This window comes from Onychomys torridus, chromosome 8, assembly GCF_903995425.1.
Source record: "Onychomys torridus chromosome 8, mOncTor1.1, whole genome shotgun sequence".
NCBI lineage: Eukaryota > Metazoa > Chordata > Mammalia > Rodentia > Cricetidae > Onychomys > Onychomys torridus.
Genome location: NC_050450.1, coordinates 82,175,971 through 82,201,015, shown reverse-complemented (window position 1 = coordinate 82,201,015; position 25,045 = coordinate 82,175,971). Strand labels below are relative to the sequence as shown.

Sequence of the window (25,045 nt, the reverse complement as noted above, 5' to 3'; positions counted from 1 at the left end):
TCCTCAAATTCTTGTCCGACACAAAACAGTATGATAGTTTAAATGAGTCTGTTAAATTCACTTTGCAGAAAGCTGAGTGGGCATACCTGCTTTAGTTAATTTAGGGACACGAAATTCACATGTGAATTCTTCTCAAGCATGTGCACATCAGCAAACCTCCCTGACTGTGAATGGTCTAGCAGTGCTCTCTAAGCTCCTGTAGGTGAACTGCTCTACTCCCAAGCTCCTGATGGGCAAAATTGTTCTGGGTCTGTGGGAGGCTTTGCCCACAGAAGAAAGGGCAAGGGATAAGCCTGCTTTTTTTCCCCCAAGACAGGGTTTCTCTGTTTAGTTTTTGGTGCCTGTCCTGGATCTTGCTCTGTAGACCAGGCTGGCCTCGAACTCATAGAGATACGTCTGGCTCTGCTTCCTGAGTGCTGGGATTAAAGGCGTGTGCTACTACCGCCACCTGGCCTAGATACAGTTAGTTTTATGATGGGAGGAAATCTGTTTTTTGAGACAGGTGTTTTTTTTTTTTTTTTTTTTTTGAGACAGGGTTTCTCTATGTAGCTTTGAGCCTGTCCTGGAACTCGCTGTGTAGACCAGGCTGGCCTCGAACTCTGAGATCCGCCTGCCTCTGCCTCCCGAGTGCTGGGATTAAAGGCGTGCGTGACCACTGCCTGGCATTTTTTTGTGACAGGGTTTCTCTGCATAGCCTTGGCTATCCTGGAACTTGCTCTATAGACTAGGCTGGCCTCAAATTCTGCCTCCAGAGTACTGGGATTGAAGGTGTGTGCCACACCACCCAGCTTGGAAACTTGTTTTTCTTTTTTCTTTTCTTTTGGAGCTGAGGACCGAACCCAGAGCCTTGAGCTTGCTAGGCAAGTGCTCTACCACTGAGCTAAATCCCCAACCCGGAAACTTGTTTTTCAAAGTATCAGTATAGTAACTAGGTTTGTCACTTAAAAAAAAATTATAAATAACTGTTAATCAGGAAGAACTGAGAATATTTGGTTAATCTTTAGGCACTTTTTACTATAAAAAATGTATCTTAAACACTGTTTAAAGATATTCTACACCAAGTTTGAATAGAAAAACCTGTGACTTTCTATGGTAGTGAAAAACATTTTATAATATTGTGGCTAATAATGACAACTACAATTTACTGTAAGGAAGAATACATTACAGGAAACATTTAAAAACTGACTTAGCTAGATACCAACTCAGATTTCCCCCCACTTATTTTGGTGTGTGCCTGAGACATGTAATATACCCATGTATGAGGGAGGTGTTCTTCCTTGTGGAGGCTTATCATTCTCTTACTTAGTGGTTTTTGTGAGACAGGGTTTCTCTGGGTAGCTCTGGCTGTCCTGGAACCTGCCCTATAGACTAGGCTGGCCTCGAACTCAAAACAGACTGGCCTGGTTCTGCATCCTGAGTGCTAGGACCAAGGGTGTATACCACCACATCAGGCTTCCACCTTTGCATTTTACCCACGGAGCTGTTCCCAGCCCTTCAATGTGGATTTCTCAGGATTATCACTCTACATAGTGTAGAGCTGTACTTTGCAGGAATGATGGCTACTGTAAGCATCAAGCACTGCCTTTTTTGCTTCATTAAAAGTTTTATCTTAGGCTTTATTCTTTATCTGTGATGGATGCTTTAAACAGACAGATAAAGAATATCTGATTTCTCCTGTCAATTAAAAGTGTTTCTTAGTATCAAAAAGTTTTGCCTTTTATGTCATACTGCACCTTTAAGCATAATACATAATGAACAAGCATCAGGTCTCACAGGGATGTAATTTTCTGTGCAAGAATACTGTGACCTCAATTGCTTAACAATTAGAAAATATATGTAAACACATGGTGACCCACTTTTCTTATGTCCTTTGTATTGCTGGGACTTAGCCTTTTTCTTCTGTTTAGAAGAAGCTGACTGGCTTTCTCTTGACGCTGGAAAAAAAAAAGGGAAAAATTGGTAATGGAGAAGACAATTCTAGACACAAAGTAGATGAATTATCTTTATGAAGATCACTATGCTTTCAGAAGTACACACTGCTTTTAGAGGGTATATTTGGTCTTTATAAAACCATTCACTTCACTACTAGACAGAATCTATTCAATAACATGTATGAATATTAACATTTTTAGCCTGCAATGTTCAATTTGACAATAGTGTAGTTTATCTTGGTGACTTCTGGTTTTCTCTATTTACTATGTAACTGGTACTGAGTTCACACTGCCATGGCATACATGGTCTAATTCTGTGGTATCACTGAGTCTTAGTATCTTACCTGGCAACTCCTCAGACACTGATATGTTCTTGTCCTGTGAGCTTTTAAGATGATTTACATGAGATAGCCCTCTGAAGAATTAGTTGGTTTTTATAAATCGACATGTTTTCTGTATTAGCAACTTACACTGTGATGCTGGAGGCTGTAGTTGATATCCAGTTAATTGACACCACCCTACAGGATAGAGGTCAGGGGACTCACAGTCTACCCACTGATCATACTCTTCTTCCCATCCATCAAAATGTATCCTCAAGAGGCGATGAATAATTCGAGTAACTGTGGCTACACATATTAAACGTGGCTCCATGAGATCTACAGCTTCTAATTTCATTCCTACACGAAATCCGTGATTTGGAACATCCTGACACAGAGAAACAAAGTATAAAGACTGATGCTCAGGAGAGTGCAGTCTACTACCACCAGGACAGCAGATGATACAGCTAAAACATTTCCCAAAGTTCCCAAGTCTTTAGTTTTGCCACTATATGGTAACAGGGAGGCATTTAAGAATTAGTCAAGGGGGCTGGAGAGATGGCTCAGCCGTTAAAGGCTAGGCTCACAACCCAAAATATAAGAATTAGTCAGGGAAAGTATTTATCTTCATTTCTTTCTGGTTAAAGATCAAATAATTAGGGCTGACAAAATGGTTCAGCATGCAAAGATGCAAGCCTGGTGACCTGAATTTGACCCCAGAATCCTGACTCGAATTTGCCCTTTGACCTCTACACATCAGTCTTGGCACAAAGAACCCCCTTATATCTTTTCCCAAAGAAAATACTTATTGTTTTTGTTAATCTTCACTAAGAAATTCTAATCCAAGGCAAGAACTTTGTCTCAAGAATCACTTCCATTCTTATGTTAAGATCATGTCACCATTCAAATTTACCTTATTAAATAGTTTTACTGGTGCTGCACTGGAGCCCGTTTCCCTGAGGTAGTCAAACCATTTAAAAGGAAGTTTTGTGTAACCTAAAAAATACAACTGGTTTAGGCAACAGTTCATTTAAAATTAGCATAGTCTTAAAATAACTCAGTACATGAAATCTCAGATTTTAAGTGATATAATTTCTTATTCTGTTTTAAAAATTGTATTTTTATTTTTGAAATTGGGGTCCCAAATAGCTCAGGCTAGCCTCAAACATGCTATGTAGTAGAAGGTAACCTTATTCTCCCTGCTTCTCCATCTGCAAGTATGGGATTGAAAGAAGGTACATTTCACTTGATGATACAACGAAATTCTAACTCATGTTCTAACATTACTGAGCATATTGGCTTCACAGTATGACAAGGTCTTCCTTTGCAGACACATGTGTATATTTCCTTACCCTAATGCAGAAGTGATTCTTTCTTGTTTACTACAAAGATAGACTTCTGGGTGGCATCAGAGATCTAATCCAGGGCCTCAGCATACTGGGCAAGGCGCTCCTACCACCAAGAGCTACAACCCCTGGCTAATATTCTAGGTTTTAGAACAGTCTAACACTTAATACTCCGGATTATTTTTCTTTTTGTGAAAGAAATTAGACTAGCTGAGCAAATACTTTCAACAAATCTTTGCTTTGCCTTAACCCCACTTAGAGAAAAACTCAAGGCAAAGGTACTGGTTAAACCATGAGATCTGCTAAAGACATACTTCCTTTTAAAAGATACACAGCTCGGCGTGGTCATGTATGCCTTTAATCCCAGTACTCTGGAGGCAGAGACAGAGGCCTCATTTCTGTGTAGGATAAATATCCATTTAAAAATGCTCATATGGGAGCTGGAGAGATGGCTCAATTCCCAGCACCTACAGCTCCTGTCTGTCTGTAACTATAGTTCCCGGGGATCTGATGCCCTCTTCTTGACTCCTCAGGCATCAGGCACATAGCACACATGTCGTATACAGACATACATAAAGGCAAAACACCCATATATATAAAATAATAAAAAAGTATTTAAAAAAGCTATGTGTACAGTAACATATTGAGATCACTATGTTAGAGGGTCTGTAAATACAGATACACACTGTAACATGAACAGATTCAGGAAAAACTTCTGTAATTTATTAAAATGAGCTAGAATATAAAGTTTGTGTTTTATTTTAATTAATTAGTATATTAACTTTGAGACAGGGTCTTGTTGTATAGCCCTAGACTCACTATGTAGAGCAGGCAGGTCTCCAGCTTGTGGGTGATCCTCCTGCTTTTGCTCCCAAGTACTGGGATTTTAGACATGTACCATAATGTCCAACTGAAGAGCATCCCACAGCTCTTGCATGTTTTAGTCTATGTATTCATACTCACACATATTGTGTATAAATACACACACAACAAGAAAATTAGGGCTATGTTAAATATAAGCAGATACTATACAGAAACAAAGCAAGACTAAAAACTGAGTATTTATACCGGGATGGAGTACCTCTGGGTGGAGTCAGTTCTATCATGTTAATTTCACAGAAACCCACAGGGAAAATAGAAGGAGAGGTTGCATGATAACAGAACCAGTCAGATCCATCTGCAGCTTCTGAGCCATCGATCCCAATCATCAGGAACCCATCAGCCAGCACCTTTGAAATCAAGAGAATCCCAAGTACTTGAATGTGAACACCACTATTACAAAAAAAATGGTATTTTAAATGATATCCTGAAAGAAAGGAAAATCTATTATATAAAGGCACTTTAGAAGTAAAACACTTTGTTATTGGATGTTAAATAGATTCAATAAAGAGAAACTGATATAGACTGTTAATGTGTACCAGAAACAAAGACTATACAGAAGTGATTTCAGAAAAGCAAGATTATACAGAGATGACTTCAGATGTTTGGAAAAACCAATGTCTTTGGCCAATAACTGATTGAAATACTCTCTCTCTCTCTCTCTCTCTCTCTCTCTCTCTCTCTCTCTCTCTTTGGTTTTTTGAGACAGGATTTTTCCATGTTGTTTTGGTGCCTGTCCTGGATCTTGCTCTGTAGACCAGGCTGGCCTCGAACTCAGAGATCCATCTGGTTCTGCCTCTCGAGTGCATGGCGTCATGCTGCCCAGCTGAAATACTCTTTTAATAATTTGACCCCTAGGGCCCAGTGTGTGAAATGTTTGGCTGTCAAGTCTGATGATCAGAGTTCAATTCCCAGGACTTGGTGGAAAGAGAGATCCAACTCCCTCAAGTTGATTGAAGCATGTGCACACACATGCACTAAAACCAGGCAGTAGTGGCAAAAGCAGAGAGGGAGGTGGATCTCTGTGACTTCTAGGCCAGCCTGGGCTACAGAGTGAGCTTCAGGACAGCTAAAGCTACACAGTAAACCCCGTCTTCAACAACAACAACCCCCCCCCCCCCACCAAAAACCATGTAGTGTTGAGTGACAGGATCTTAGTCCTAACATGGTAATGCTTTCTTTCTCTTCTGACTTTTTATAGCGAATAATCTTGCTAAACCTCTACCTTCTTCAAGTTTCAACCTGCCTTCTTTTACCATGCTCTTCTACGACAATTAAGGCTGCTTGGGCCCAACAAAAGGGTCCTCTTAACTCCACTTTATGCATCAGACTGCTATTAATAAGTAGCACGCCTGCCTCCTAATACTAACTAGGACTTAAATTTGAGATGCTCTCACTCCCACTTCTCAAGCCTGGAATTACAGACCTATAGAGCATCTTGTCTAGCTCCTCCCACATTAAAAAAAGTACATTTATTTATTTTTATTATATATACAGTGTTCTGCCTGCATGTATGACTGCAGGCCAGAAGACGGCACCAGATCTCATTATAGATGGTTGTGAGCCACCATGTGGTTGCTGGGGATTGAACTCAGGACCTCTCAAAGAGCAGCTAGTGCCCTTAACCTCTGAGCCATCTCTCCAATTTTTTTTTTTAAAACAAGACCAACTTCTATATCTTGCTTAATTATCACAAGATCTTTTCCAAACACATCATGGTTTATACTCTAATGTTTCCTAATTTCCATCACACTGAGAATATTTTACATCCTGCATAAGCACCAGGGGAAAAAAAGCAAAAAAGTTGAGACAGGTTCAAACACAAAAGGCGTAAGGTTATTGTTTGCAGTGAATTCAGGAGACTGCACTCTGAACTAGTTCAAGGTACAGACTATGCAGTTTCTTGTTCTCCCGTTTTTATCCTTATCTCTAGATAGTCTACTGCAAAATTCACTGACAACCTTATTTTCTCAATTCAGCGGTCTATTTTCCAGTGCTTACCTCCTCAAATAACTATTAATTATCAGTGAGACAAACTCACTATGTAGATCAGGCTGGCCTGAAACTCAGAGATTAGCCTGCCTATGCTTTCTGAATGCTGGGATTAAAAGCATTCAACCCAGACTATCATGTCCTAGTCTACTGATTAATATCCACACTTCTATTAATTCTTCTATAACTCTTTTGGTAGTTGGCTTTTCACCTCCAACCCTTACATTTCTGATTTTAGATCTTTGCTTTGTTTCAATGACCTCAGATACTATCAATTTCAGGACCAACTGGAGTTTGCCTCCCTTCCTGAGTCTTAGTATTTATTTTATCTCCATGCTGAACATGTTCACTGAGAGCTAGTCTTTGCCTCATGCCATCAGCAACTTCTTTAGTCCTTCAGAAGTAATCAATCACTTAGTTCACAACTCTTATCGCAAACATTCCAGCTCTTGTTCTTAAAAAAACTTAAAGTACTTATTAATTAAAAAAAAAAGTTATGTATATGGGTGTTTTTGCCTGTATATATATATGCCTGTGCAGCATATGTCCCTGGTGTTGATGCAGGCCAGAAAATAGCATCAGATTGCCTGGAACTAGAATTATGGCTAATCGTGAGCCACCATGTGGATGCTGGGAATCAAACTTAGGTCCTTTTGCAAGAGCAATTAGTGCTTTTAACTGTGGAACCAACTCGGAAGTCTGACATCCCCCGCCCCCCAAAACAGGGTCTGTGAAGCCCTAGCTGCCCTGTTGACATATTTTTTTGTTTGTCTGTTTGTACAGGGGACTGATCCCAAAGCCTTTCACATGTTAGGCAAACACTCTACCATTGAGCTACACATCTACAGTCCCAATTTTTTGTATTCATATTGCATGCATATCAACCACTTGCCATTTCCTAAACGTGCTGATTTAGTCTTTCTTAACTTGACTCAAACTAGAATCACCAGGAAAGAGGGAACCTCAATTGAGGAACTACCTCTATCAAACTGTCCTGTGGGCACATCAGTAGGACATTCTCTTGATTGTTACATCCCTAGGCAGGTAGGTCCCAGCTGTGTAAGAAAAGCAGCTGATGGCTAGGCATGGTAGCACACACCTTTAAGCTCTGCACTCTGGGGGTTAGAGGCAGATGGACCTCTGAGTTCCAGGCCACCCTGGTCTACAAAGAGTTTCAGGACAGCCAAGGCTGAATAGTGAGACTTCATCTTAAAAAAAAAAAAAAAAAAAAAAAAAAAAAATTGGGGGCTGGAGAGAAGGCTCAGAGGTTAAGAGCACCGACTGCTCTTCTAGAGGTCCTGAATTCAATTCCCAGCACCCACATGGTGGCCCACAACCATCTGTAATAAGATCTGGTGCCCTCTTATGTATACATAATAAATAAATAAACCTTAAAAAATAATTGTTCTTCAATCTCTGTTTCATGAAGTTCCTGCCTTGGCTTCAATGATGGCCTATATGGGTAAGCTAAAGAGACTCTTCCTCATGTTATATTGTGTAGTCTGTTATAACAGAAGCTTCCTGAAATATCCTACCTCACACCTGATTTTGAGACTTTTTTTTTTGGAGACAGTTTCTTTGTGTAGCTTTGCGCTTTTCCTGGAATTCACTCTGTAGTCCAGGATAGCCTCGAACTCTCAGACATCTGCCTGCCTCTGCCTCCCAAGTGCTGGGATTAAAGGCATGTGCTACCCCCTCCTGGCTCTGAGATTATTTCTTACCTCATTCTTCAGCATGTAAGTATCAAATAAAACTATATTTGGATTGTTCTATTAGACAACAAGCAGATCCATCTCATTAGTATGTAAATTTGATTTTGTCTTTAATAAACAGCGAAATTATACATATACCAAAGAATTGTTTTACAATAAATTTGTGATACCTGTAGGTGTTTGATTTGTACAAGTATTTCAAACACCTGTATGCCATGGGTTGCACTAAAGTTCTGGGTGAAAAGGGATTGTGAAATCCTGATCTTGACACATTAGAAAGTTTTAGTAACTTTCTTCCCAATGAAGATCCAGACATACATATCTTTTTTTTTTTTTTTTTTTTCTTTCTTCAAAATACATCTGCTTGAGGCTCCCTCATGATTTTAAACCGGGTTCTTCTGACTGAATTTCTCCAATTTAGAACAAATTCTCTCTTACCTTCCTAATGGTTGCAACACATATTGTAGAAAGATTTAATGGGTCTATAGCCTCCAATTTCATTCCTTCTTTGAACCATTCTCCACTCTGGTCTACTTCTTTTACCTACAGAAAGCATATACACTATTATACATGTCCTTTAGAATTATTTACTTAGTGTGCTGAGTAGGGTATCTCTCTTGTCTGCTGCACTGTGTACTGCAGGCTGTATGACCTGTAAGCTTCTGGGCGGATTTTCCCATCTGCACCTCCCATTTTGCTGTAGGGAGCTTGGATTACACATGCACTCCATGGTATCTGCACCAGGCTTTTTACAGATGTTCAGAGCATCAGGATGTGCAATAGAACCTGAACCTGCTAAGCTATCTCTTCCTGGCCCATAAATGTGCCCCTGACCCCAACTCCCTGAGACAGGGTCATTCTTTGTAGCACAGGCTGGCATGAAACTTGTGGTAATTCTTTTTCTTCAGCACCCTAAATGTTTTCATTTTAATAATGAAAATATTTCTGGCCAGGTGATGGTGGTACATGCCTTTAATCCCAGCACTCAGGAGGCAGAGGCAAGTGGATCTTTGAGTTCAAAACCAGCCTGATCTACACAGCAAGTTCCAGGACAGCCAAGGCCACACAGAGAAACCCTGTCTTGAAACACACACATACAAAATTTCCAACCTGAAAACATTTACCAGATGCCTTTCCTATGTACCTAATGTTGTAACTCCCTTTGTTTAGGGAACAGAAAGAATTTATACAGGTACACATAATTTAGGAATGAGCACAATAAGAACTTGTGACATCTGGGCTGGAGAGATGGCTCAGAGGTTAAGAGCACTGACTGCTCTTGCAGAGGTCCTGAGTTCAATTCCCAGCACCCACATGGTGGCTCACAACCATCTGTAATGAGATCTGGTGCTGCCCTCTTCTGGCTTGCAGGAATACATGCAGGAAGAACACTGTAAACATAATAAATAAATAATAATCTTTAAAAAAAATTTTTGTGACATCTAAGGATTGCAGATTTTAATTTTTTAAGAGGGCATATGTGATACTCATAATCTTAGGAAATCCCCCACAACCCTTTCAACCTGATTTAAAAATGAGGGCTCTTGTACAAACTTCTTACCTTAGCAAATAAGTGTGGTGGTGTATCAAAATGTCCATCCTGTTTCTTTGTAATATCTACAAAGAAAAGTTACATACTAATCTGTCAGCATTTGTGAGAAGATCAAAAAAACCCATGCTTCCTTGAAGGGTTCAAACTCACAAGGTATGTAATACTGTAAAACATGGCAAAAACAAAAAAACCATGTCTTCTACATTTATGATGGTGAGTAATATTAATAGCTTTTTCTATCTTCAGAGCAAATGTACACATTCTATTACATTTCAGTTAATTACAATGCTGGTAATTTCATAGTAAGGGAAGTACAACATCAGAAGTTTTTTTTTCCATTTTGGTGTGGTTCTGGAGATTGAACAGAGCACCTCATATATGCCCAATATTACCACTTCCTTTTTTTTTTTTTTTTTTTTTTTTTTCAAGACAGGGTTTCTATGTGTAGCTTTGGGGCCTTTCCTGGAACCTACTCTGTAGCCCAGACTGGCCTTGAATTCACAGAGATCTGCCTGCCTCTGCCTCCTGAGTGCTGGGATTAAAGGTGTGTGCCACCACCCAGCTGCCAAATATTCTTAACACTGATCTCCCCAGCTGTTTCCGAGGCAAGGGCTCACTAAGCTGCTGAGGTTGTCCTTGAACTAGTGATGATCATGCCTGACACTCCTGCAATAGCCTGCACTGGTAGGTATTTCTAGAAGAATATTTTTGTGTGTTTAGTATCATGTCTAATTAAACTTAATCTTGTCATTTAGATGACAATTAAGTGGAAATGAGATCCTTTTACATTGTTTAAATGATTTGGACAAGAAAAGAAAGAGATAATTGTAGTTGTGAGGAAAAACAGACTTAAATTTTTCTTTTCTTTTTTTGGTGCTAGAAATTAAACCCATGGCTTCATGCATGAAATGTTGTTATTTTGAATGGATAGGAAGAGGAAGGGACACAGAGCACTCACTAGTACCGTAATTACAGTAGAACAGTCAAACTAGAACTCTACCTTTGATCTAAGCTTTGTAGAAACAACCAAGTAGTTTATTCAACCTCACTGATACTTTTTCAAGTTTTGTGACAGTTGCTTACCAGATCTTTTGAATCGATGGCCTATGCTTCGAGACCATCCAATATGGTGGATTAAGGGGCTGTGCATGTGGCACCAGAAGTCGTCCGTTCTGTCTTCACTCTCTTCATACACTAACCTCAGTCTTCCTCCAATCACACTTTCCACCACCGCTACTCTTGTCCGACATAAGTGCCTCTTGTCAACTACTTCTACTCTCATGCAAGGTTTGAACGGGTACTGCATGCTCTCTGAAACCTTCCAACAAAAGCAGAAAACAATCCCATCTGAGACTCATGACAAAGGAATACAATTAGTTTCAATATTGCCCTGTCAATATTAAATAAATATATATATTTTCCTTTTTTGGAGACAGGGTCTCACTAGCCCTGGCTGTCTTGGAACCTGCTATGCAGACAAGGCTGACCTTGAACTCATGGAGATTCACCAGCCTCTACCTCCCAAGTACAGGGATTACACATGCATACCACCATGCCAGGCTCTTGTTTTGTTTTGGGAACAGGGTTTCACTTTTTAGCCTAGAAGTTAACTTTAAACTTCTGGCCATCTTTCTGCCTCTGTCTCTAGAGTACTGAGATTATGAGTATGAGTCATCCTTTCTGAACATATAGTTTGATATTGAATGGTTCAGAAATTATAATTCCTTAAAAATTCTTCTATGTAATTCTTTTAAAAGAGCTCTTCAATTCATAAAGACCCTATTTTTACCTTTTGTGAGAAATCAGGAGGAAGCGTTTTGGCACCAGTAAGTCTTTTTACTAGAAAAGCTTTCCAGTTTGTGTATTTGTGTTGAACAGCTAAAACAAAAGAAATAACTAGTTATCCTTTAGCAAATAGAACTGTTTTACAAAGTAATTAAAACAAAACAAGGTTAACGGGCGGTTAGCTCAGTGGTAGAGTGCTTGCCTACCAAGCACAAGGCCCTGGGTTTGATCCTTAGCTCAAAAACAAAAACAAAACAAAACAAAAAAACCAAAAACAAGGTTAACAAGTTTCTCTGGAAATCTTGAGTATGAATAAGGTACTGAAAAGTAGCAAGAATGGAGAAAGTATGTATGTTTTGCTAACATAAAAACTATTTGACATAAAATTTTGATTTCTACCCCACTTTAGGGTATTGTGTGTAAGACACTGTTAAGACACACACTGAAAATGAGCATGGGGCTGGGGCATTGGCCACTGGCTTGGAGCACTTGTTGCTGTTGCTCTCATGCTGTTCTTATGGAAGACTGGGGTTTGATTCCCAGCACCCACAAGGTGGCTCACAACTGCCTAGTACCACAGCTCTGGAGGCTCCAATGCCCTCAGTGGGGTCAGGCATGTATGAATACATACATACATACATGCAGGCAAAATATTCATACCTCTAAAACCAATGAGTGTCAAGTTTAAAATAAAATAAAATGGCCATGAGGCTACTACTCACTTCTAGGAGGAACAAGAGGTTTCCCACTGGCTGCACACCAACCAACTGGATGAATATCAGACCCACATATATTGCACCAGAAGTCCAGAGAAGAATCATTTTCAAATCCTTCATATCTCAAAAGGGCATTGTAACCTAAAACCCACAAAATGATCATTACATAGTAAGATAACAAAACTACAATGAATCAGCCAGCCCCCAGGTGATGGTGTCAAACTGCTTTCCCTCTGTAGCAGAACTGCCTGTCGTTATTTATAAGCAGAGGGTAGTCCCTTCCAGGGGCTCCCTCCCATGCCAAGGATTGGGGTGGACAATCTATACTTCTAAGTCCCTGGGTAATACTGATCCTGTTGGACAAAGGTCCAACTTTGAGAATCCCTTAGTAATACAAAGACAGTTTTTCAGAGCATGGCTCAAATTCTCAGAAGGGGGAACACCTCAGTGAAAACAAATGGTGAGATAGCTTCATGAGAATGTGTAGTTTTCTTTTTCTTTTGAGATAGGATCTCATGTAGAAGAAGCTGGCATCAAATTGAGTACAAGGCTGGAGACAACCTTCTGCTCCTCCCTCTACCTCCCAAGTGCTAGAATGTTAAGTGTGATCAATGTCTGAAACAGTTCTTAAAGTTTTCTTTTTGGGTTGTGTGCAAGTCAGAGGACAATCTCAGGTGTTAGTCCTCCCCTTCTACCCTGTTTGAGATAGGGTCTTTTTATTGTCTGCCACGGTGTATGCCAGGCTAGCTGGGCCATAAATTTTTGGGGGATTTTCTTGCCTTCTCTGAGGCTTACTACCAAAATAGCAAAGTGACTCAGAAGATATATGAGGCAAACAGAAAACACAGAAATATAAAACCAATATCAGTAATTAGGAATAATTCTGATAATAAATGTGCTGATCTTTTGAACTATTTACATGCAGGTGTCTCAAACATCTGGGATATAAATGCTGTCATGAATTATAGCACAGCAAACAACAGAAGCATTTAAAGAATGCTTATGTAGACAAATGTCTTAAGGAAAAGACCTAGGATGGGAGTGGATAGGAGAAAACATAGAGCCTGGACTCTTGCCACAGTGATCAAAGACATGGATGAGATTAAAAAAAAAAACCTCCAATGAAAGAGAACAGCTTCATGTTAACAGATCATTTATATTGGGGAAGCTATTAAAAAAACAAACAAACAAAAAAACTGTCTAGCACTTCAGGGTGAAGCTGCAAACTGACTACCTTAAAGAATAAAGATGCTACTGATGATTCTTGAAGAGGAAAGTGTAATCAGAATTATTTTCAGGGGGTAGAGATGCAGCTTACTGCCAGACCTTGCCTAGCAGGACACAAGGTCTTGAATTTACCCCCTCACTCCTTCAGAACATTCGTCTTTTTCTGAGACAAGGTCTTTCTGTTACATAGGCTTGGCTGATCTGGAACACCTCCATAGACCAGGCTGGCCTCAAACTAAGAGATCCACCTGCCTCTACCTCCCCAGTGCTGGCCATCACACCTGGCACCAAGCCCACTTTTAGGTAATGCTATAGGCAGTATAGCAAAGCAATATTCAGAGTGTTACAGGGAGACAAGCTGGAGATCAAGGTCACCCTGCTGCTGATGTTTTGTTGTTGTTGTACTTTTGAGACAAGGTTTCTCTGTGTAACAGTGCTGGCTGTTCTGGAACTCACTTTGTAGACCAGAACACAAACTCACAGACATCTGCCTGTCCCTGCCTCCCAAGTGCTGGAGTGCTGGGATTAAAGGTGTGCACCACCACCGCCTGGAAGATTTTTTTTTTTACAATAGCTAGAAAGAACAATATTTCCTTCAAATAAAGATGTGATATTTTTCTGATACTGAAATTTCACAAATGAAATTCTATAGTTATATCCAATTGTTTATATCTTGCTACAGTTGTTCACATGCTAAAGTGGGGGAAATGGTAGTGTAATAGACTGCAAACCCTACAAATCCAAAAATGCTTATTGTCTAGCTATTTATTAAAAAAAAAAATCTGCCAACTCCTACTACACATATATTATTTATTTGGTAATACCCGCAAAATTTATACTCTTTTTAATTTAACAAGTTTGTGTCCCTGGCATTTTCTAGTAAGTCATCATGTATGCTTTTCACCTGCTAATTTTATAATTCCAGCAATCCAGAAGACTTTGGTAGGTAGACTGCAGTCTGTATTGGGAACTTCTATTCTTACATTTTCTGAGATATCACCCCAGCAGGTCCCCATAGGTGCCTGTCATACAAAAATTATTAAATTATTATCTTAGTAACACAATCACGAAATACCATTAAAAATTAGTATCATCAATAATGGAATAATCAAATAAAAATATCATTTTAATCCATTCATATTTTCTTATTCCTTGTTGTAAAGAATTCTACTTGGAGAAAGCCAGAATAAGGAACAAATTCAATACAGAAGACAGAATCTGCACCTATTAGATTCACACTGACTTCAAAATTCAAGCCCAAATGTGACATTTAAGTAATAATTATTCTAAACCCCAAATTACAAACTTGGCTAACATCATAAAATCAAGGTGACTTGAGGAATTTAGTGTTTTTAATGCGTACTGAGTGAAAATATTTTAACCCTTACTTTTTAAAGATCTTGACCAAGAGTAGGAAAAAAATTAATTACAATTAACAGGTTTCAATGTGATCTGGACAAATAAAACAAGCATCTGTATTTCAAACATAAGTTAAATCCACAGAATGTAAATACAGTCTATTCAGACGGACAGGAAAAAGCAGTGGGAAAATCATTAAGGGGGAAGTTGAAGGGATTTGGGAAACGAGGCCTGCAGTAAATCGTTAAATAACTTATTATCTCAAAGTTTCTCATGCAACAATTACTATGAAAAGAAAACTTCCAATGTTGGAGCTGTTGATCATTGGTCTCCATACTACTAACTGAGAAAACTACCTAAGAGTATAACAATCACACTCCCCAAAAGGTAACGTTCCCTTTCCTGAGTCCCTAAACTGCATAAAGCCTAAGTACTTGAGTTTATAATTATTCATTAGTATTGATAATTCTAATCTCTGTGGCCCTGGATAATCAGGTTTCCATGAAATGTAGAACACTGGACATAAATAAAAGGATAAGGTGAGGTTCCAGAAGACCTAATAATATGAATAAATCAGGTGAAAACAAAACAGCCTCAAAACTAAAAGATAAGCAAGCATAGACATGAACTAGCAATATGGACATTGGAAAATGTATTTATTCCACGGAAGGAATGCCCCTTATACTTTGATGGTAACCCAAAATAGAGTCAGTCTAAAGCAATATTTAACTCCTGCCCTCTATAAACAGTTACAAGTTTCTAAAGGAAACAGAATGTCAAATAATAGTGAACTAAGATCTAGAAACCAAAGACAAAATCAGTTAATGGTTAACTCTTTGAGTAGTAAGCAATGAGTATACCTTATTAACTTAGAGACATGCCCGATCTCAATTATTTGTGATTATGGGGGAAGGAACACATGTACATCTTTACAAGAGGGAAGGAAAAAACAAAACTATCCCCTCTCCTTTTGACACAGGGTTTTGCTATGTAGCTCAAGTTGGCCTGGAATTTGCCATTATACCACATTGGCCTCCACTTTGCAATGCTCCTGCCACAGCCCTCCCCCCAACCAAGTGCTAGGGTTATAGGTGTGTGTGCCACCATGCCTGGTTTTCCTTTTTAAACAGGAAGACTGGACCCTCAGGTTCTGCTACCTCCCCCTACATCATTCTAGACTGTAGGGCCATCCCTATTGCCAGCAGATATGATCAGAAAAGGAGAGGCTAGAAGGAAGATGTATAGCACAAACTAAGCTAACATATATAAATACAAAGACCATATACTCATTTTTGTAAGGCTTAGACCAGAGAAGATAGGTGCAGGTAACTGCATGCACAAAGCTGCATGAAACTCAAGGAGGGAAGCTACTCTTTGCTTGACTGCCAAATCTGTTAATTTTTTTTTTTTTTTTTTTTTTTAATTGAGAAGAGCTGTGGTTATACGGAGAAGCTACAGGTTAGGTGGGCACAATGCTAAATGAAATTTGCATACAGGACTCCTTTCTGAGCTAGACTTGACAATCTGTTGTGCTGATTTTTTTTTTAAAGCTTCAGTATTATCTTTGAAGAAAATTCTTTTTAGTGCTATTTATTAAAGAAGTATCAATATTTACTTTAAAAAAAAAAGGCAATGCTCACTTGAGTGGGAGATCTTTGGTTTGGTCCCTATAGTCTGGATTGGTATAGGAGAAAGTAGCAGAAAGTGACATTTGTTCTTGCCTGTAAGGTTGTGGTTCTGCTAGGCCCTCTTAAACCAATCCATATGGTTCACTCTATGAAAAAAAATAAACAAACATCAACAAGATAGAGCACTACAGTTATAACAAAGTATGTGCTCGATGTGTTGAAATGATAGTGATTTCATAGATAAATCTGCCCTTTTTTTTTTTTTTGAAAAAAAAAAAAAAAAAAAAAATCTTTTAAGTGTGGAAGACAGAATGACCCAGGGCTTGACAGCCATCTTCATTCAAGTCATCTGTCTTCTCCTGCTGGCAGGAGGGATACCTCTGAAGTCTGGATTGGTATAGCATGAACTAGCAGAACCATCATTTACAGGTAACAACAAATTTACCTTCCAGACTCAGGATGCGAGGTCTACCTCAGGCTCCTCCCAAACAAGGAAGATCTGCTCCACCACTTCCTGCTCCAGGGCCACTCGTGAGAGCTATCTGGGAGCGACTCTCCTTCCCTGCAAAGTAAGCTGTCATCAGGTCCTGTAGAGATGGCCAAATCCAAATGCTGAGGGGTCCCCAACACAAATGTATGATAACCTATCTATCTGAAGAAAAATAACCTGGCAGGAAGTCTTATTTCCTTCACTTTGAGAATATTCACAGCTAGTCCAATAGCCCAGATGACTGGTATCCAGACTCTAAAGGCACACACGATGCACACAGAAATAACAATTTCCTTCTACAGCACTGCTAACCTCCAACTTTTGATAACCACAGAGTATAAATGGGCAGAGGTTAGACCTGAAGCTGCAGGTAGGAAATCAAGAAAGAATTTATCCCCATGATAAAGCAAAATTCACCATTACTACATCTCTGAACAAAAAAGTACTTGATTACTAAAGTGCACCTATTAGAAAAAGATGAAATAATGTTTGGTCAAAATAGACAAGGAAAGAAGTCAGGCACAGTGCTGCCCATCTGTAATCACAGCACGTGGGAGGCTGAGGCAGGAACTTTTTGAGTCTGAAGCTAGCTTGGGATACATAGCAAGGCCCTATCTCAACTTCTGCCCTTACCCAAACAAAACAAAATAAAAACTCCAACCTGTTCTCTCCAGAAATCATACTCACCTTTTAATCTGATACCAGAAGCTATTTGGGGTGGTGTGGGGGTGAGAGTAGCATAGAGATGGGGAGTGCAAGGAAAATACAAAAGGAAAATGCTACACATATGTTTAAAAAAGTAGAAGTCACTAATTTGAATGCTTTTTTTTTTTTGAGACAAGGTCTTACTCTGTAGCCTAGGCTGGCCTGAAGTATGCAGACCAAACTAGCCTTATATTTGCTGTGATCCTCCTGCCTCAGCTTCCCAAACAAGGAAGCCTTCTATGTGATGAGATTACAGGTATGGACCACCACACCTGGGTTTAAAACTGCCTAATTAAAATAAAACAAAAGTTTAATCATTAGGAGATACCAAAAGAAAAACAAAATCCACTCTGGGTAGAATCCAAAGTTAAGACATTCATTTAGATATACTTAGGCTTCCTTTAAATTAGCTTTTTCTGAAAACCTATGGCAGGTGATTTTTAGTGTGGGGACTCTCTGCCTTTGTAGAGAAAGCATTTTATGTTAGTGTTAGTTTAGGTGGAACACCAAGTGCCAGAAATGAACTCAAGTTTTCTTTTTTTCTTAAAGATCTACTATTTATTTAATGTATATGAACACTCTATCTGCATGTATGCCTTTATGCCAGAAGAGGGCACCAGATCTCATTACAGATGGTTGTGAGCCACCATGTGGTTGCTGGGAATTGAACTCAGGATCTCTGGAAGAGCAGCCAGTGCTCTTAACCTCTGTGCCATCTCTCCAGCCACAAAGATTAGAATTATTTATCTTTGTTTTATGTACATGAATGTTTTGCTTGCATAAGTGTCTGTTCCCGGTGCCTTCAGAAGCCAGAAGGGTTTGGATCCCCTGAAACTGTAGTTACAGAAGGCTGTGGGTCCCCTGAAAGAGTAACAAGTGCTCTTAACTGTTGAGCCACCTCTCCAACTCTGAGTTTTATTTTCATTAGAAATAAATTTTATACTCTAAGATGACACATGGCATTCTCGTTCTGTAAGTCAAGGGCAGAGGGGGAGACAACCTAAAAGGTAATTTTAGTTGAATAATATTCCTAATAAACATGTATTTGAGAAAACATATCATGAATTTTACTACAAAGGCCTTCTGTTTTTCTTCTTTTTTAAAATTTTATTTTCTGTGGATTAGTGTCTTGTCTGCATTCATGTATGTGTAAGGGTGTTGGATCCCTTGGAACTGCAGTTACACTGTTGTGAGCTGCCATGTGGTTGCTGGGAATTGAACTCAGGACCTCAGGAAAAGCAGCCAGTGCTCTTAACCATTGAGCCATCTCTCCATTAAAACAAAACAAGGATATTTGACACATGCTGTAAGTAAATTAATAAAAACTCATTTCTTCAAAAAACCTGCACTCAGGTCACAGAAAAAAATAACAGAAAGACTGTATTATATAAGTGATACAAGGTATACTCATGGAGGCAGAATGAAAAGGTCAAACAAACTCAGCTTTAAAGTCATAGTATAAGCTAGGTGTGGTAAACCATGTCTCTAATACCAACAAACAAGAAGAAGCTGAGGCGGGAGGACTGCCATGATTTCCAGAGTAGTCTCGTCTACAGAGATTCTGCTTTGAAAAATCAACCAATTAATAAATCATCCCTTCCCACCTGCTACCACAAAACCCAGCACTGCCCCCCCCCCCCCCCAATCCCAAGTCATAGCATAGCTCAACATGATGGCATACCTTTACAATCCCTCTCAGGTGGCTGAGGCAAGAAGAATGAGTTCTAGGCCAGCCTGGGCTACGTAGTGAGAGACCTATCTCAATTCTCTGCCAACCGTCCCCCATCCAGATAAATACCTGTGAATCTGCTGAATCTACACCAGCATATCTAAATGGTATATAGTTCTATATTATTATCATGGGTTCTTGTTTGTTTCTTTAATTTTGCCTTGTGTGGCTACTACTAACTAAGAACTAAGAAAGGGCTGGAGAAGTAGCTCAGTGCATACTCCCTTTGTAGAGGACTTCAGTTTGTTTCTCCAGGTATTTTACACCCACTTGTAATTCCAGCTTCAGAGGATCTGACATCTTTGGCCTCCATGGGCATCTGTACTTATGTGCACATACTCACATGTAGACATATACATAATTAAAATAACAAAAGTAATCTGAAAAAAGAACCAAGGACTTTAAATTATGAAAATGAAATAAGTTTAAAATTATAACCCAGCTTCTCAAAATAGTAGTAAAGCTTTATTTAAGAAATGGTCTAGGTAAGCTAAAGGATTTTGAAGAAGCTGCCAGCTTTCTGACTATACATTAACGATCACATTTTCCCTCTCTTGTTTTGAGGTTTTTGATAGTCTCACACTGCTGCCAGGTTGGCCTGGAACTCACAGTGCTCTTGCCTAAGCTTCCTGACTCCTAGGAAAGCAAGTATGTGCCACTGTATCTGGTTAGTTTATGATTTAGTAAAAATTTTATTATTCAATTTAGTGATTTCCAACTCAGGATTGCCAATGTAAAGTAGACAATGACTAGAGACCAATTTGCTCTGCCAAAGCAATCAGTATAGTTTCTTGCTGTGACTGAAGTCTGAGTCAGATTTTTATTAGGTAAGAAATAATATGGGATTCAATTTTCATTGTAGACTTATCTTTCTTTCTTTGGTGACAAGGAGGTCTCATCAAATTGCCCAGGTTGGTTCCAAAGAGTCTTTGTTTATTTATTAGACAGTCATGCCATGTCACCTTGATGGCCTGGTACTGAGCACACATCTTAGGCTGGCTGCCAATACAATGGCCGCCCACTTGGTTTATCCTTCTGAGTGTTGGGATTACAAGGTGGGTACCACCAATGCTTGACTCAAGATAGATATTTTTACTTTAAATTATGTTTATGTATGTCTGTAGCTTTGTGTATGTGTATGTAGGTGCCCATGGAGGACATAGGTAGGCATCAGATCTCTGTGGAGCTGGAGTTACAGGCAGTTCTGAACCACTCAGCATGGGTAGTGGGAACAGAACTTGAGTCCTGAAAGAGCAGTGTATGAGTTTAACTGCTGAAATATCTCTCTAGTCTTACGATGTATGTTGTGGAACTTCACTTACAGAAATTTAAAGAATTTCATTCTTGAAAATATCTATTTTAAGTGCTGACAATAGGGTATTTGGACCCTTACTTGAGAAGAGGTTGGTTAAACTGGAGAATCCAGGCAGTCAGGATTCTGTTAACAAACTCATAACTCCTATTTCAACCAGAACAGCTTTGCTTCTGCATCACACGTTAGAGATGAGTATTTGTAAATTAGGTTTGAAAAAGAATCTCTAGTGGATTAGAGAGCAGACATGGGTCTCTTAAGAAGAAAACCTGTTAGAGAATGCGTTAAGTCTTAGAGGGATGGTGCTGAGACAGGGTCTTCTGCATCCAGTTATTCCTGGTAAGAGACTTCCCACAGCCCAAGCCAATAACTTCTCTTAGAGACAGGATAGAAAATGATCTCCAGGAGAAGACTAGAGAGTCGACTCTGAAGAATAAAATCGAGGTTAGCATGAGTTCTACCTCTTAAATCAAATGGCTTCACCTGAAATGTTGATCAAAGCAATAGAGCAAATTCAATGTAGGAAGACAAAGCTTTCCCTCTCTGATAAGGAGGAAGCAGTAAAGAAAGGTGAGTGGGCCGGTGGTGGTGGCACACACTTTTAATCCCAGAACTCTCGGGAGGCAGAGATAAGCGCATCTCTGTGAATTCAAGGCCAGCCTGGTCTATAGAGCAAGATTCACAGGCACCAAAACTACACAAAGAAAACACTGTCTCAAAAAAAAAAAAAAAAAAAAAAAAAAGTGAGTGGAACAGGGATGGGCTCAACCGACAGATGCTTCATTCTGAGTGAGGAAGGAAGGTGTCACATTACCCTTATTAATAAGTTAGCTGCTCCACTCTATGCCATAGAATATCCTTTACTGCTAGTCTTGAACTCACTATGTAGCTGAGGCTAGCCTTGAACTCTTGGATCTGCCTGCTTCCATCTCCAAAGTGCTAGGATTATAAGTATATGCTACCATATCCAGATCCTGAACTGAATCTTAAATTATAAAGTAGGTCCTTTAGTACTATCTCCAACCCCATTCAAACAACTCCCCTTCGTATAACCACATCTCTTAATTTAGTATTCACTTTTTCCATTCCTTTCTGGAATTGCACTTATTTCCAAGGTAGAATTATCTGTCCTATGACCATTTCAATCTTAAAATAGCAAAGTTGTAAGCAAAATCAACCAACTTAATTATTTTAAGAGATGTACTCAACTTCATTCAGTATAACTGTTCAAAGACATGGACAGGAACTAAAATACACTTTCAGGACCTTGAAATGCTATTTTTAAAATATTCTGGCTACTTATATAAAAAGGCTTGACCTAGTTTATGACATAAAACATTAAAAAGAAGATCTAAAGAAAGATGAAAGCCATTTAAAAAGAGACAACAGATAAGTGTGTCAGGAATCTGGGATGAAGACTTACTATGGAATTCTGAGCATCTTAGCACCACAGAGCAACACTGTGAGGACTGAGTTTGTGCTTTCTGCTCAGCAGTGCTAAGTACAGGATATGTGTGGCTGGGTAGGTGTCCTGCTAGTGAGTGACACTCCAGCTCTGCAGTTCTTTTTGTAGCTGTTGTACATAATGCAACCACATCAGTTACTCTGTTGTTCCCCAGTATGTTTGTATTATCAAGAGTATAGCATAAATCATCCACTCGACTCTTGGATAAGCACCGAAAAGTTGCATTTTAGGTTCTCTTACACAACATGTCACAGACAAAAAGCATTTGTACATTAAAGGAAGAAAACCAACAAATTAATGCACCGGGCTTTAATATATGTTTACACCGGAGAATTAATAAGCTAGTAACAAAGTATATGCAGTTTTGTTCACATGCTATTATTTAATAAAACCCTTAGCAAAATGCTAAGTGAGAAAAAAACTGCACTGATTTATTTTCTGTTTATGTATGCGCAGTAGACAGTATTTAAATATAAATCAATCTTGTCAGGTTAAGAAATATTAGGGCAAATTACCAAAGATAAATCAAAGTGAAATAACATATTGACACATTGTTTTTACATCAGATGCTCTGAAAACAATACCTTTCAAACTGTTTTTAATGACACAGATCACTTACTCCAGCTCACAACATTCCTGTTGCTTCTTTGGTGTGTGATTTTTACATTTGGAGGCAAAAAACAGAACTGGAGGAAAGACACCTCTTTTAGAAATTACCTGTTCAAATCGCAAAGTTCTTGGGATGTGTTAGGCTGAGCCACATGATACTGCTAGCAGCCAACCAGTTTTGTTCCAGAACTCCTACTACATATTTCATGTTTCATATAGTTTAACATGGAAACTGGCTGAGACAGTAATTTCTTTTCTTTTCTTTTCTTTTTTTTTTTTTTGGGTTGTTTGAGATAGAGTTTCTCCGTGTAGCTTTTGGTGTCTGTCCTGGATCTCGCTCTGTAGACCATGCTGGCCTCAAACTCACAGAAATCCGCCTGGCTCTGCCTCCCCAGTGCTGGAATTAAAGGCATGCGCCACTGCTGCCTGGTGAGATAGTAGTTTTTATTGTTCAAAATCACTCATATTGCAACTAAAAAACACTTTGGTGTTTTGTCTGCATGTATGTCAGAAGCCCTGGAACTGGAGTTACAGACAAGTGTGAGCTACCACGTGGGTGCTGGGAACTGAACCCGAGTCCTCTAGAAGAGCAGCTAGTGCTCTTAACTGCTGCAACTAAAAATTTTTTTTAATGTTGGCGGCAAAACACAGGGCCTTGAATGATTTATGCAATCACCTTGCCACTGAGCTACAACACTTCAGAGGCCCTCAATAAGGGCTTTTTTGTTGAGCTAACATGAAGATTTTACTTGTAATACACAAGTTATTCTTAGCTATTAGGAATAATAATAAAGGAGAAACATTTTTTATTTTATGGTATAACACAACCTTTCTAAGGATAAGATGATGAGGTGTTATGTTTCTTCAGATTTAAAGATCACACATTTCATGGTAAGGGAGAAATTCCATACTCACATGTTTGAAACAGGTGACTGGAGCTGCTATGAAGCTATTGCTGTTGATGTAGTTACCCCAGCTGAAGCCTTCCACGGAGACTGCTGAAATAAAGGAAGCTTAACTATAATTCTCCAACATTTGATTTCCAAAAAAGTGTTCATTGTTTATTTAACATTTATTGGGGAACATGTGGGGCCCAGGGACTAAATTCAGGTTTCTAAACTTTTACCTGCTGAGCTACACCTTGCGAGACTGAAAGTTGTTGTTGTTGTTGTTATTATTATTTTGTTTTTCTTTCTTTCCTTCCTTCCTTCCTTTTTTTTTTTTTTTTTTTGGTTTTTCATGACAAGGTTTCTCTGTGTAGCTTTGGAGCCTTTCCTGGAACTAACTCTGTAGCCCAGGCTGGCCTCAACTCAGCTCCACCTGCCTCTGTCTTTTGAGTGCTGGGATTAAAGGTGGGCACTACCACAAAGTTTCCTAGTCAGCTGTAGTGGCACACTCCTTTAATCCCAGCACCTGGGAGATTCTGGAGGCAGAGGCAGGCAGATCTCTTTGTTTGAGGCCAGCCTGGTCTACAGAGTGAGTTCCAGGACAGCCAGGGTTACACAGAGAGACCCTGTCTTAAAACAAACAAACAAACAAACAAACCAAAACCCAACCAACCAACCAACCAAACCAAAACCCCAAAAGAACAAACCCCAAAAAGAAAGTTTTTGGTGAAAAGTACTGAAAGCACTTGAGAGGTGATAGCAGGGGGATCAGAGTCTTCTAGGGATACACAGTAAGACCCTCTTTTCAAAACCCATCACATATCTCATCCTAACTTTTGTTTTCCAAAATAACATGAGCTTTTACTGGTTAAATACTTGCTACCAAAGTATATGAGATTTCAAGAGTTTCATGGATTTTCAGGCATTTGTATCAACTTTATTGGTGCCTAAGTTGGACATATTTCAAAGTATTTTCGATTTTTTGGTGGTGCTAGGAATTGTGCACTAGGTGAGTACTCCACCACTAAACAAGTGCCTTCCCCAGATCAGAGTCTTCTAGGGACACATAGTAAGACCCTCTTTTCAAAACCCACTCTCATCATAACTCTTGTTTTCTCATAAAGATTAAAGAACTTGACCAAATAATATTAATATAATTATGAATAAATAATTTCCTATTTCTAATTGGGGATGTCCCACTTGGATTTACAAACACACTACCACCCCCATTAGAATGTCTGTGTGTCAATTATTCCCTTCTACAATAGTTAACCAACCACTTGATACCAGGAAGCACACAGTCTTCATGTGCTAATAGAAAAACATACAGTTCAAATGCAACTCAAGGTTAAAATGCTATCACTTGAAACCAGTCACATGAATAATATTTCTCTTTTATTACAC

General features: G+C 39.1%; 1 protein-coding gene across 23 annotated transcripts in view; it reads right to left on the bottom strand.

Annotated features, from left to right (window-relative positions):
* Mbtd1 (mbt domain containing 1) overlaps window positions 1–25,045 on the bottom strand; it is a 64,458-nt gene that overhangs the window by 11,671 nt on the left and 27,742 nt on the right. For 21 of the 23 annotated variants that reach the window (XM_036198377.1, XM_036198389.1, XM_036198393.1 and 18 more), the window contains 11 exons: window positions 23,670–23,752; window positions 14,362–14,479; window positions 12,237–12,371; window positions 11,519–11,607; window positions 10,813–11,047; window positions 9,739–9,794; window positions 8,616–8,720; window positions 4,676–4,823; window positions 3,162–3,244; window positions 2,402–2,636; window positions 1,857–1,934 (listed from right to left, as the gene is read on the bottom strand). In XM_036198377.1, the coding sequence (XP_036054270.1) occupies window positions 1,857–1,934; window positions 2,402–2,636; window positions 3,162–3,244; window positions 4,676–4,823; window positions 8,616–8,720; window positions 9,739–9,794; window positions 10,813–11,047; window positions 11,519–11,607; window positions 12,237–12,371; window positions 14,362–14,479; window positions 23,670–23,752 (1,365 nt within the window). The remainder of the gene's footprint in view (window positions 1–1,856; window positions 1,935–2,401; window positions 2,637–3,161; window positions 3,245–4,675; window positions 4,824–8,615; window positions 8,721–9,738; window positions 9,795–10,812; window positions 11,048–11,518; window positions 11,608–12,236; window positions 12,372–14,361; window positions 14,480–23,669; window positions 23,753–25,045) is intronic. The other 2 variants (XM_036198379.1, XM_036198383.1) reach the window with 1 other exon arrangement.